Source organism: Budorcas taxicolor, chromosome 19 (genome assembly GCF_023091745.1).
Source record: "Budorcas taxicolor isolate Tak-1 chromosome 19, Takin1.1, whole genome shotgun sequence".
Lineage (NCBI taxonomy): Eukaryota > Metazoa > Chordata > Mammalia > Artiodactyla > Bovidae > Budorcas > Budorcas taxicolor.
In genome coordinates, this window is record NC_068928.1 from 23,947,649 (window position 1) to 23,962,157 (window position 14,509).

The window sequence follows — 14,509 nt, forward strand, 5'->3', positions numbered from 1 at the left end:
CTCAACGTCATGTGGCAAGCTGGATGGGAGGGAAGTTTGGGGGAGAATGGATATGGCTGGGTCACTTTGCTGTGAACCTAAGACTATCACAACATTGTCAGTTGGCTGTACTCCAATATAAAATAAAAAGTTTAAAATTTACCCAAAAAAGGGGAGACTTAAAAAGAATGTCAGTTCACAGTAATTGCTCAAAAATATTTTTGTTAAACGAATGAGTGTTGCCACGTCCATGAAGGTCATACTTGGAAACATTTTCAGAAAAGTTCAAAACGTTTTAAAGATACTAGAGATCATTATGTCTGTTTATCCAGCTTTGGCTCCCCCTGGAAAGTCTAATTTCTGATGCCTCCAGAGTAACAATTGGGAGGAGACAAATCCCACTGTGAGGGTGATGTCACGTGAGTTGTTTATCTCCTTGTCTCTGTGTCCTTCATAAGCTATCCCCACTTGGAGGTCTTTGGGCCAGCATGACTGTCCCCTGCTGTTTGCCCAGGATGTGTTCATCCCCTTCTGGGTGGGTGCCAAGACCCCTCACTGCATGCTCCCAACTTGGATTTCATACAGGCCAAATAACGGCTTCTCCCTTCTCCTGAAAAAAACCAGTGGGACTCAGTCCCTTGAATGTAAAGGTTAGAGACAGGGAGAAGTCAGTTTTAACCAAGGTTTAAAGCCTCACTAACTTGGAGGGGAGCAAGGCTGTTACCAGATAGTTAAGTCCAGAGCAGATTTAGAGTGAAAACCAGTTCCTTTCTGGAGAGATGGAACTGATGGTCAGAACACATCCATGCAGAAAAGGTCAGACCATTAGATGGAGGTTGATCCGTTGTGGACTTGACTTTATTCTCAACATTAATCATTAGAAAACATTTTCCTCTGCTCATGCCTTATGCCTCTGGCCCACCTCCCACCCTCATCTTACCCCCCACCCCTGTCCCAGGAAGCTCCAACTCCAGCCTCTTCCCATTTGAAGTAGACTGCATGTGAGTGACTTCAGTATCCATCCTTGAGCCAGAGGTTGTGGTGGATCACTCTGTGTTATTAGTGTGACCACCCAGGGGTGGGGAAAGGAAGACATTATGTCAGTGATCAAGCATGTGGGCAGGGCACAGCACCATAAGTCTTTAGCCTCATGTGGCCACCAGGTCCACGATAGTGTGTGTGTTGGATGATATGCAGTTAGAACCAGGAGACAGAAGAGCAAGAAGCCAAGTGGCGGTGGAGTTGGAGAAGAGAATTCGGAGACTTGGTGTCTGCTTCTCTGGCCTGAGAGCTCAACTGGGCATCCAGGGAGGCGGCCGAGTTGGGTATCCACTCACCCCACCTGGATCTGAAGCCTGGAAACTTATGCTGCTCAAAGGCTGCTTTTACATTTTTCTTATTCCGTAGAAGGTCAATACTTTGGAGCCCAAACTTGGTGCTCTGTGATGACCTAGAGGGGTGGATGGGGGGTGGAGTGGGAGGGAGACTCCAGAGAGAGGGGATATGTGTATACATACAGCTGATTCACTTTGTTGTGCAGCAGAAACTAACACCACATTGTAAAGCAATTATACTCCAGTTTAAAAAGAAAAAGTCTGATTCTCCATTTGTCACCATCGGCACCTTCTAGCTTTACTTGGTTCTACTGCCGGTAGGAGAGAGTCATGGATCCAGAAGCCTCAGGAAATGATTCCGTTGTCACTGAGTTTGTCCTGCTGGGCCTCACGAAGACCCCAGCTCTACGGCCCATCCTCTTCGTCATCTTCCTTCTCGCTTATGTAGCTACTGTGGGGGGCAATTTCAGCATCCTGGCTGCCATCCTCGCTGAACCCAAACTCCACACCCCCATGTACTTCTTCCTGGGAAACTTGTCCCTGCTGGATGTCGGGTGCATCAGTGTCACTGTCCCTGCCATGCTGGGGCATTTCATGTCCAATAACAGAAGCATTCTCTATCGGTCCTGCCTCTCCCAGCTCTTCTTCTTCCACCTCCTGGCCGGGGTGGACTGCTTCCTGCTGACCGTCATGGCCTACGACCGCTACCTGGCCATCTGCCAGCCCCTCAGCTACAGCACCCGCATGAGCTGGGGAATCCAGCGAGCCCTGGCCGGCATGTCCTGTGTCTTTTCCTTCACCAACGCGCTGACTCAAACTGTTGCTGTATCTACTCTCAACTTCTGCGGTCCCAATGTGATCAACCACTTCTACTGTGACCTCCCGCAGCTCTTCCGGCTCTCCTGCTCCAGCATCCAGCTCAACGAGCAGTTGCTCTTTGTAGCAGCAGCCTTCATGGGGGTGGCCCCCTTGGTCCTCATCACTGTGTCCTATGGACACGTGGCAGCTGCAGTCCTGCGGATCCGCTCAGCAGAGGGCAGGAAGAAAGCCTTCTCCACGTGTGGCTCCCACCTTACCGTGGTGGGCATCTTCTATGGCACAGGCGTCTTCAGCTACATGCGGCTGGGCTCGGGTGAGGCTTCAGACAAGGACAAGGGCATTGGCATCCTCAACACGGTCATCAGCCCCATGCTGAATCCCGTCATCTATAGCCTCCGAAACCCCGACGTGCAGGGCTCCCTGAGACGGGTGTTCACAGGGAGACAGCCCCCCACATGAGATTTCTTGCTCTGGCTTTAAGGAATATCATGGCTCCACTAACTGCTTCCAAGAGGTACTGCGATTAGTGCAAATGGAATGTGAACATAGTGAAATCAAATCAGAAACTGGCTTAGGAAGGAAAGTACAATAAAAACAACAGTAGCTGTTACTTATATCATGATTACCATGCGCCAGGCCACTCTTCTAAGTGACTGACAGCTATTAAGTCATTTAAGCCTCAGAACAACCCTATGAAGCAGGCACAGATTTACAAATTACAGATTAGGAAACCGAAACTCAGAGAGGTTAAGTACCCTGCCCAAAGTCACACAGCTAAAGAATGTCAGAGCTGTGATTTAAATCTAGGTGGGCACTGTCTCTACTGCCTCTTAAAAGTAATACATCATTCCAAAGAAGAAGGGTATCTGTAAAGTGGGATGGATGAGACAGACAAGAAAGAAGGGATAAAAGAAAAGGAAGGTCAGTGTTATAGAAAAAATATTTAAAAAAAATAAAAACATGGAGTAAGAAGTTTGTTTCTTTAATAAATTTACAGTTTGTTCCACAGCAGCTGGAAGAGGCTGGTAGAGGAATTGCTGAAGATTGACTTTAGCAAATAAACCAACAAAAAGAGAACAAAGTTTAAAACCAAAATCCAAGGGGCAAGGCATTGTTTAGAAAAACCACAGAAATGAGGTAGAATATTGGGCTGACAATAACAAAAAAATATGTGTAATAACACTAATTAAAGAGTTTCAGCTCACCTGAAAAAGTCTCCCTGACTGACTGACTGACTGCAGACCTTTGCCTTCTTGGACATAAATCAGAACCAAACTCTCCTTCTGCATTGCTAAAAGGAGAAAACGACTTCATTTATTCCATTTATAGCTTTAAATATATTTTTATATAATGCAATAAAAATGCATGCTTAATAAAAAATTAGGAAGTATGAAAAGAATAAAATTACTCATAAGTTCATTTCAGAGATAATCATTTTGATATTTAGTCTATAATTGTTTAAAAAGCTTGTACCTAATATATATTTGTAAAAATAGAATAACCTGCTTTTTTCACTTAATAACATAGTGATAACATATTAATAAAATAGTGACATAGATGGATATCTTTCCATGACATTCAATAGAGATCTTACTCATTTTTTTCTAGACTGCATAGCATTCCTTTGAATGGATAGAATAAAATGGACTTTACAACTTTCTCTTAGTGAATGTGCTTTGGTTGAAATAATCTTGTTGGATGGAGTGCTGCAATGAACCTAGAAAGAACCTTTATTTAATTTTCTTTTTTTTTTCCTTGTAAAATATTTATTTATTTATTTATTTATTTTTAGATTTTATTTATTTATTTATTTATTTAAATTTTAAAATCTTTAATTCTTACATGTGTTCCCAAACACGAACCCCCCTCCCACCTCCCTCCCCATAGCATCTCTGTGGGTCATCCCCATGCACCAGCCCCAAGCATGCTGTATCCTGCGTCAGACATAGACTGGCGATTCAATTCTTACATGATAGTATACATGATAGAATGCCATTCTCCCAAATCATCCCACCCTCTCCCTCTCCCTCTGAGTCCAAAAGTCCGTTATACACAGCTGTGTCTTTTTTCCTGTCTTGCATACAGGGTCGTCATTGCCATCTTTCTAAATTCCATATATATGTGTTAGTATACTGTATTTGTGTTTTTCTTTCTGGCTTACTTCACTCTGTATAATCGGCTCCAGTTTCATCCATCTCATCAGAACTGATTCAAATGAATTCTTTTAATGGCTGAGTAATACTCCATTGTGTACATGTACCACAGCTTTCTTATCCATTCATCTGCTGATGGACATCTAGGTTTATTTAATTTTCAAAGGAATAGATTCATTGACTCTTTCCCCACTGATATGAAATCGCCCTTTCACTATCAGCCTAATATCCTTCTAGTCTGGGGTCTGTTGTTGGACTCTCTTATGCTCTTCTCAATCATTATGGTATTAAAACACAAGTTAATATGTAGTTGTTAAGGTATTTCTTATTACTTTCATTTCCCTGGCGTTGGTCTGTCTTTGCCATACTCATTCTTGCAACTACTTATAATCATTCTTCCAATTAATTTTGAAATCTGTTTGTAAATTTCTACTAACAGAATGTCAATATATAAATTTAGGAAGAACTGACACCTTTGTATTACTGATTTTCCCAATCTGGAACAAGGTATATTGCTTTAATTACTAAAGTCTGATTTTATAGCTTAAGAGTGTTGTTGTTTTTTTTTTTTAAATAATAGAATTGTGTGAAACAGAAAGCTAAATTTCCCTTGCCAGGAGGCAGATTTATCCAGAGTGCTTCAGGAGGCCAAGGAGGCATGTCCCACAGATAGGGGTTAGTGAGTGTATGCTCAAATTACTGCAGCTGGCTCTGGAGAGTCACTGATACTTAAACACACCACTTGGAACCTTGGGAAAAAGGTTCTATGTGAATTTATTATTCTGATAGTCAGGAATATTTACACTTAGAAAAGTAATGGAAAGGAAACATTTTTGTGTGCTTTATCGAGTTCGCCGGTTTTTAGACTCCCAGCTGTACCTGAAGCACAGACATGTAGTTTATAAGACTGGAAAGTAATCAGGAGGCTTCCCTGGGGGCTCAGGTAGTAAAGAAGCCGCCTGCAATAAGGGAGACTTGGATTCAGTCCCTGGGTTCGGAAGATCCCCTGGAGGAGGGCATGGCACCCCACTCCAGTATTCTTGCCTGGAGAATCCCCAGGGACAGAGGAGCCTGGCAGGCTACAGCCCATGGGGTCACACAGAGTCAGACATGACTGAGCAACTAAGAACACATGCTTTTCAGCTCTTACAGAATGAAATTTGTCAACAGTAGACCCACATCCTTCTTTGTCAGCAATCATCTAGGGCTAAATTTCTATAGACCTCATTAGAGAGGGCCAGTACCCTCCAATTTGCCAGGCTTCCAACTCACCACACCCTTTGTCTTGCCCTTGTAGGCACAGCAGTTTGTTATCCCTGATCCAGACATTTGATGTTCTGCTTTTGTCACTGTTGAAAAAAGTTTTGATCTGTAATGTATGCGTGTTTCCTAGAATTTTCTGATTCTTTCTGAACCCTCAACTTATAGGAAATTCTACTAGCACATAAGGCACTTAAGTAATATCAATAGGATGAATCACTGTCTAATTTGGGGGGTTCCCCAGGTGGCTCAGTGGTAAAGAATCTGCCTGCCAATGCAGGAGACACAAGAGAAGTGGATTCAATCCCTGGGTTGGGAAGATCCCCTGAAGAAGGAAATGCAACCCACTCCAGTATTCCTGCCTGGAAAATCCCATGGACAGGGGAGCCTGATGGGCTACACTACAGTCCATGGGGTCACAAAGAGCTAGGCATAACTGAGCAACTGAGTACACACGTGCGCACGCGCGTGCACACACACACACACACACACACACACACAGTCTTATTTTAGGGAAGATGGTCTCAACAGTTAGGCACTATCTAGGGAGAAGAAAAGAGGTACAGACTTGTCACTAAATTGGACCTGACACTAAACAAAACCTGACCTATGTCCATAAAACTATAATTTTGTTAAAGCATTAATTGATTCCAAAAACTTTCATTGAGTACCTAAAATGTAGCAGGACAAACACTACCTGCTAATCCGGAGTGGTCTGCCTCTTTCGTATCTCCTTGCCTTCTCTGTGTGGGGCCAGTTTGCAAACCAACACAAAAATGTTGTAGATAAGATACAAAAGTCATGAATTATAAAAGAAAAAATTGATGAATTGGATATCATCAAAAATTTAAATGTCTGTTATTCAAAGGATACTGTTTATGAAAATATAAGTCACAGACTGGGGAACTATTTACAAAACATGGATTAAAGGCTAGTATCCTTTATATTTAATAAAATATATATTTAAAAATAACAAGAACTAGAAAAACAACTAATTTTTATTGAGGGGAGCAAGTTATTTAAATACTTGATCAATGACATACAGATGGTAAATAAGCACATGAAAAGATGCTCAATATCATTAAGGAAATACAAAGTTAAACTACAATGAGATACTATTGCACACCTAATAGAGAGGTTTAATATTAAAAAGACTGATGATATTAAGTGTTGATGAACAACTGGCAATCTCATTCATTGCTGGGAGGAATTCAAAATGGTACAGCCACTTTGGAAAACAGTTTGACAGTTTCATTTATAATTAAACATCCACTTAAGTAGGTTTGGAGAAGGCAATGGCACCCCACTCCAGTACTCTTGCATGGGAAATCCCATGGATGGAGGAGCCTGGTGGGCTGCAGTCCATGGGGTAGCTAAGAATCGGACATGACTGAGCGACTTCACTTTCACTTTTCATTTTCATGCATTGGAGAAGGAAATGGCAACTCACTCCAGTGTTCTTGCCTGGAGAATCCCAGGGACTGGGGAGCCTGGTGGGCTGCTGTCTATGGGGTCGCACAGAGTCAGACACGACTGAAGCGACTTAGCAGCAGCAGCAGCAGTTATATTCCAAGGCATTTTCCAACGAGAAATGAAAACATGTCTCCACACAAAGAATTGTCTGAACATAGTTGTATCATTATTTGTAATGGCTAAAATCTGGAAACAATCCAAATATTCATTAACTGATAAATACCTTAGCAAATTGCAATACGTGGAATATGACTTGCTGAAATGTACTACTACTACAACCAACAGGCATGAATCTCCGAAGGATCATGCTAATAGAATGAATCCAATTATTTAAAAAGTCTACATAATGTGTGATTTCATTTATGTGACACTATGAAAAAACCAAAACCATAGGGAAAGAAATCAGATCAGAGGTTGCCATCGCTATGACGTGGAGAGGGCATTGCCTGCAAAGGTGCCAGAAGGGAAGTTTTTGGAGCAGTTGAAGTGTTCCATATATTGATGGAGGTGGTAGATACATGGCTATATATTTTATCAAAGCTCATCAGACTTCACAATTAAAACTATACTTTAGTTAACTTTTTTTTCAGCTCTGTAATTTTGTAATTGCTTCTTTATGTTTGCATGATTTTGTTAACTTTTTATTTTATATTGGAATATAGCCGATTAAAAATGTGATAGTTTCCGGTGCACAGCAAAGTGGCCCAGCCATGTATCCATTCTCCCCTCAAACTCCCCTCCCATCTAGCCTGCCACACGACATTGGCCAGAGTTCCTTGTGTTATACAGTAGGTCCTTGTTGGTTATCTGTTTTAAATAAGCAGTGTATACATATTGACCCCAAACTTTTAAAAGCCATACCTTAAAAAACCCAGTGTAGAAAATAAATGAGAGAAACAGTACCAGAATCAGTGAGCCTGGAAACCAGCCTGAGCTCCACTAGGGACACCCTCTCTGGCTTTGCCAAGTCAACTAAGCCCTCTAGTTCTTATTTTTCCCATCAGTAATATGGAACCTGTATCCTTTCTCAGGAGCATTAGGAGCCTGGAATGAAGTTGTGACTCTAATGTTCCTTTAATAAAGTCCAAAATGCTAGGCAGATGAGAGAAACCCTTCAGGACTGAAGGGCTGAGATTGTCTGCCTCTGGCTTCTGGTGCAATCCCTGGGGAGTGCGTCATTTTTAGGGCCCCTAAGGGCTTGTTAGCTCCCAAATACAGAGAGAACACCAAGACACACTCTGTCATTCCGTGCGTCACTTCCTCTATAAGGCTCCTGGAGACGGGCCACTTTGGGTCAGCTTGGCATTCACTCCCCTCTCTACAAGAACCGCCATCTGGGAACTCGGAGTAGAAAGGTAAGTGCCTCTGCACCAGGACTGCTAATTTCCATCCTTCGTGAGTAAGTGTGGATGAAGAGCCCACATGATCTTCAGGTAGCTTTTCCCTTGGTGCTAGAGAATAAAGGACTGAGCCATCATCGGATTCAGGGGGTGGCAGTGAAATGCAACGGTGGCGTTCTCTACTCTTAGTGACAAGAAGGACAAAGGTCAGAGCTGGCAAGTAGAGGAAGTTAGAGGGAAGAGATTAGGGTCAAGAATGGGGAAATGAAAAGTCTGGGGAGAGGCAAGGGTGGGTATTTAGGTTGATCAGGGCAGAGAAATCAATATTTATAGTGTCTTACAGCATATTAAAAAACAGAGACATCACTTTGCCAGCAAAAGTCTGTCTGGTCAAAGCTATGGTTTTTCCAGTACTTGTATGAATGTGAGAGCTGGACCATGAAGAAGGCTATGTGTCAAAGAATTGATGGTTTCAAATTGTGATGCTTGAGAGGACTCTTGAGAGTCCTTTGGACAGCAAGGAGATCAAACCAGTCAATCCTAACAGAAATCAATCCTGAATATTCATTGGAGGGACTGAGGCTAAAGCTGAAGCTCCAATACTTTGGCGATGAGCAGACTCATTGGAAAAGACCTTGATGCTGGGAAAGATTGAAGGCAGGAGGAGAAGGGAGCAACAGAAGATGAAGTGGTTGGATGGCATCACTGATTCAACGGTCATGAGTTTGACCAAACTCTGGGAGATAGTGAAAGACAGAGAAGCCTGGCGTACTGCAGTTCATGAGGTCACAAAGAGTTGGACACGACTTAGTGACTGAACAACAAATACCTCTAAGTAAACCTAGAGATAATACAATATAGCCTTTCATATTGCAGAAGGGAAAATGGATGAACATATAGATAGATGATAGATACTGAGATATTGGCAAAGGGGTTGGCAAAAATAAAAGCACAAAATACAAGTTCTCCAGAACAAACTCTTACACATGTGAACTTAAAACAGGATATCTTTTTTTGAGCTTTCCTTTTCTCATTTTAAACTGATTAGCTATCTTCAAGAATTTCTGTGAAATTTAAATGGAGTAAAATATTTCACAAAAAGTTTATATTCAAGTAAATGTTGGCTTCCTATTTTTTCCTCCTTTCTTTGTCTCCTTCCTCCCTTCCTTTTATCTTCTTTTCCCCTTCTGTTATCCTTTTTCCAACGTCCTGATGCTAGTAATAGAAGCTTGTTTATAACACAAGCATCTAGACTCTTAACTCCACAGCTCTTTCCACTGTGCTGAGCTGTCCTTATATACCAGGAGAAAGAAAGGGAGAGAGAGAGACAGAAGGAAGGAGAGGAGGGGGGAGGAAGGGAGGGAAGGAGAAAGAAAGAGAGAGAGACTGTGAACGTCTTTGTGTAGAGAAAGAACTACTTAAGGCAAATTGGACCACAGGACCCGAGGCACACTGCACCTTGCATGGACAGGCAGGGTGGGGATGACGAGAAGTGGGAGTAGACAGATGCATTCAGGAGAGAGAGGAACCTCTGCTCAGAGCAAGGCTAAACTCTTGTCACTGTGTCATGAGACACTGTACTGTGTCACTGCTGTTGATTCATACCCAGATTGGGCGTGCCTTAATGTTAACTTAGGAAAATCTGCCTGTGATGACATTTCCTAAGGTCAGTCACTCTACACTGATACAACCTTCATAGCTGTCAAAATAGTGAAACCCTTCCATCTCATTTTGATCAACAGCCACCGTCCTGGGTCCTCAGAGCAGTTTCCTCTCTTCCAGCCCCTTTCTTGGGATCCTCTGGATCTCAACCTGAGCTGGAAATTCAAGAGTTAATGTCTAGCATTGTAAGGGCCATGGGGATCCTGCTGAAGCTCTAATCAGTATCCATTCCATCAATAAATGTACATGCCCCATTATCCCTAGCATCCAGCAGACACAGATTAAGTAGTGGGCTGCCGTCTATGGGGTCGCACAGAGTCGGACACGACTGAAGTGACTTAGCAGCTTAGCAGCAGCAGCAGCAGCTCCCCGTTTCAGCAGGCCCACGTTTTCTCACTCTATGCCTCTCAGCAGTGGCCTATGGAGCCAGGTGCCCGGGGCAATAAGACTGTGGTCACTGAATTCATCCTTCTTGGCCTAACAGAGAACATCGAACTGCAACCCATCCTTTTCGCCATCTTCCTCTTTGCCTATGTGATCACAGTTGGGGGCAACTTGAGTATCCTGGCTGCCATCTTTGTGGAGCCCAAACTCCACACACCCATGTACTACTTCCTGGGGAACCTTTCTCTGCTGGACATTGGGTGCATCACTGTCACCGTTCCTCCCATGCTGGTCTGTCTCCTAACCCACCAATGCCGAGTTCCCTATGCAGCCTGCATCTCACAGCTCTTCTTTTTCCACCTCCTGGCTGGAGTGGACTGTCACCTCCTGACAGCCATGGCCTACGACCGCTACCTGGCCATTTGCCAGCCCCTCACTTATAGCATCCGTATGAGCCGTGACGTCCAGGGAGCCCTGGCGGCCGTCTGCTGCTCCGTCTCCTTCATCAATGCTCTGACCCACACAGTGGCTGTGTCTGTGCTGGACTTCTGCGGCCCTAACGTGGTCAACCACTTCTACTGTGACCTCCCGCCCCTTTTCCAGCTCTCTTGCTCCAGCATCCACCTGAATGGGCAGCTTCTTTTTGTGGGGGCCACCTTCATGGGGGTGGTCCCCCTGATCTTCATCTCGGTGTCCTATGCCCACGTGGCAGCCGCAGTCTTGCGGATCCGCTCGGCAGAGGGCAGGAAGAAAACCTCCACGTGTAGCTCCCACCTCACTGTGGTCTGCATCTTTTATGGAACCGGCTTCTTCAGCTACATGCGCCTGGGCTCCGTCTCCGCCTCAGACAAGGACAAGGGCATTGGCATCCTCAACACTGTTGTCAGCCCCATGCTGAACCCACTCATCTACAGCCTCCAGAACCCGGACGTGCAGGGTGCCCTGAAGAGGTTGCTGACGGGGAAGCGGCCCCCCGAGTGAGAAGGCAGGGGTGTCAAGATGCCTCTCCCTCCTTGAGCAACCGCCTGCTTTCTTGTACTGAAGGCTTAGTTGTGGGCAGGAGGATATTCAAGGGTGAACTAAGAAGGAAAGTAGGTAATTCAGGCCATGGTAGAATGTGGTTTGCCTTGAACTGGGGAGAAAGGCTAAAGCTTAGAGAAGAGAGTATCTAAATAACTGATGAAAGATGGATTAGAGACAGATGGGAGAAGGGACTTTCCTGGTGGCCCAGTGGCTAAGACTCCATGCTCCCAGTGCAAGAGGCCTGGGTTCAATCCCTGGTCAGAGAACTAGGTCCCACATGCCGCAAATAAGCGTTCACAAAAGATCCTGCCTGCCGCACTGAAGATCAAAGATCCTGCAAGTAAGAGCCAGCACATCCCAATAAATATATCAATATTTTTAAAGGACAAATGGGAGAAAATTATACTATGGGTCAGGAAGTGGGACACAAATAAATTACGTTGTATTTTTAAAATTCAATGACTGTTCAGTTGAAATACATTAAAAATATTAATTAAAATGTTTGCCCTCACCCTTTTAAGATAAGATATGTTTGTATCTTTGGGCTTCCCTAGTGGCTCAGGTGGTAAAGTGGCTCAGATGGTGGCTGGCTGCAATGCAGGAGACCCAGGTTCGATTCCTGGGTCGGGAAGATCCCCTGGAGAAGGGAATGGCAACCCACTCCAGTATTCTTGCCTGGAAGATCCCATGGACAGAGGAACCTGGTGGGCTACAGTCCATGGGGTCACAAAGAGTCAGACACAATTGAGCGATTAACATATCTGTATCAGAGTATCGGGTCTGGGGACTTCCCTGATGGCTCAGTGGTAAAGAGTCCACCTGCAATGCAGGAGATGGAGAAGACTCGGGTTTGATCCCTGGGTTGGGAAGATCCTCTGGAGGAGGGCATGGCAACCCACTCCAGTATTCTTGCCTGGAGAATCCCATGGACAGAGGAACCTGGAGGGCTACAGTCCATGGGGTCACAAAGAGTTGGACACGACTAAAGTGACTGAGTAAGCACTCATGCATGAAGTCTGTTTTTTAAAAAGATTCTTCTTCAGGAAATAAACCCATGATTGTGGAATTAAGGTTTGGCATAGCCTGGGAGCAGGATGTGGAGACCTGTCAGAGTACCTTCCAGCATCTTCTTTAGAGCAACACTATCAAATACCTCTTCCTAAAACCAGGGTCCCCATCCCGACTAACCATGAGTGGGAACAACACATTTTCACGCCACTGTGTGAACTCTCTCCCCCAGCCTCTCTGCTGAAAACTCGAGTGGGTCATCATTAGTCTCCTGAGAAGCAGCATTCAGAATAGTTAGTTCAGTGTTTATTTTTCCTGGCAAAGTACACCGATTTATAAGAGGGCATTCTATCTAATATGTATAGAAAATCAGTAAAGGTGAAAAACGAAGGGAAATAGAAATTTGCAAGTTACCACTGAATGAGTACTGGAAACCAAGATTTTACCAAAAGGACGAAACTAAGGAAACCCATGGAAGAACAGTGACTAGAATGAGAGTTGATTTCACATGCAGTTGTGACTGTTTCTAGAATTTTTTTTCCGTGAATCTTTCAGACACTTCCTGGTCCACACGTTGGAAGTCTGAGAAGAGGGACCTTACCTAACACGCTTATTAATTGATGAGGAGGGCAGCTTGGCCCCTCAAGGTGTCTGAGAATATTCCCCAGTCAAATGAAGGTTCCCACCGTCACTCTCTCTATTTTTCCTGAAGACAGCTGTCTCCCACATCAGGTCCGGTGCCCCTGCCAGTGGTTGGTGGCGGGCCCTGCAGCCTCTGGGCCTGGGCCCCTCCGCACTCAGGCCACCCACGATGCCTGATTAAGCCCCTGCCGCCGTGTCTATCCCACTCCACGTCATCCGATTTCTTTCTGATGACCACTGTATCGCATCCAGACCTTCGCCAGGGATGTCACGTCTCTCTGTCACTCATTTCTTCCCGGCCTCTCCCCTCAGTCTTTCTCAGCCACAGCCTCTAGCTCAGCGAGGATTTTTCTTTGTCAGGAGACTCATGCCTCTCTTCACTTTTATTGCACGTTCGTAATCTACTCCGAAAGGGTGTGTCCTGCTAAGCAAGAAAGACATCATCATCATTTCTGTATTCCTTGCAGCTATTTTTTGGCTCTCCCTGACTAGATTGTAAGCTCCTTAATGACAAGGACCATGTTTTCTATTATACATGTCTTCAAATTCACAGCACAGTGCTGAGTGCATAAAGCCATTTCATGGATCAATCAACTGCTGCTAGGAACTGATAACCATCAACTGGTATTCCTCACCTGTGATAGGAAATGTGTGTTCTACATGGGAGGTCAGTGAACCGGCCAGATGTTTTCTAAATGCCCGAAACCCAGCATCTTAAGATATGAAGGGAAAAGAAAAAAAGAAAGAGAAGCTTTCTTCGGAGGACATAGTCAGTCATTGAGCTAGCCCTAACAGGAAGAAACTTTCTGGATTTTATGTGTGAACTGCAATGTCATTTCTCCCACAGAACTGAGAGAAACTGCCTGAAGTTAGAGCCAGAAGTGTCTCCCTCTTGCAAAGGAATGGAAGAGAACTTTTAATTAGCAAAAGCTAATTGGAGCTTGGAGCCCCAGGGTTCTGAAATCCTGCAACATCCAAGAGTGGGATCCATTCAACTTGGAACACATTAAGAGGGTGGGATGATAATAATAAATGAGTGCTAATCAGTATGACAAAGTGTCTTTCTTTAAGTGATGTCCTGAAGTGAATAATTTATAACTCTGCTCTGCAAATATGAGCAATTCATATGTGGTATAAATAATTTTAATGAAAAGTATATTTTTGTTTAAAAAGAAGAATGAATATATTGACATGAAAAGATGTACAGCACATATTGCTGAATTTACAAAGTGGTAATGATGTGACATGTAATGTGTATCGAGCAAAAAAGTGCTGGGGAACAACCCCTGAGTCTTAGGTGGTGATTTCCACTGCAGAGGAGAATTGGACCGGACAGAGGGGTGGGAAATGCAAAAGGACTTTCAGTTTCTACTCTATTTACTCTTTTTTTTCATATTGTTTATTATTTTACTTGCAATCCTATAGAATGACC

General features: G+C 44.0%; 2 protein-coding genes across 2 annotated transcripts; both read left to right on the forward strand.

The window, feature by feature from the left end:
• Positions 1-1,640: 1,640 nt before the first annotated feature.
• Positions 1,641-2,591, forward strand: LOC128065078 (putative olfactory receptor 3A4). The gene has a single exon (XM_052658190.1). It carries the CDS (start codon positions 1,644-1,646, stop codon positions 2,589-2,591), a length of 948 nt encoding a protein of 315 aa, XP_052514150.1. The 5' UTR covers positions 1,641-1,643.
• A 7,849-nt stretch (positions 2,592-10,440) lies between these two features.
• On the forward strand, positions 10,441-11,385 carry LOC128065071 (olfactory receptor 139). Its single transcript, XM_052658180.1, has one exon. It carries the CDS (start codon positions 10,441-10,443, stop codon positions 11,383-11,385), a length of 945 nt encoding a protein of 314 aa, XP_052514140.1.
• The last annotated feature ends 3,124 nt before the right edge of the window (positions 11,386-14,509 follow it).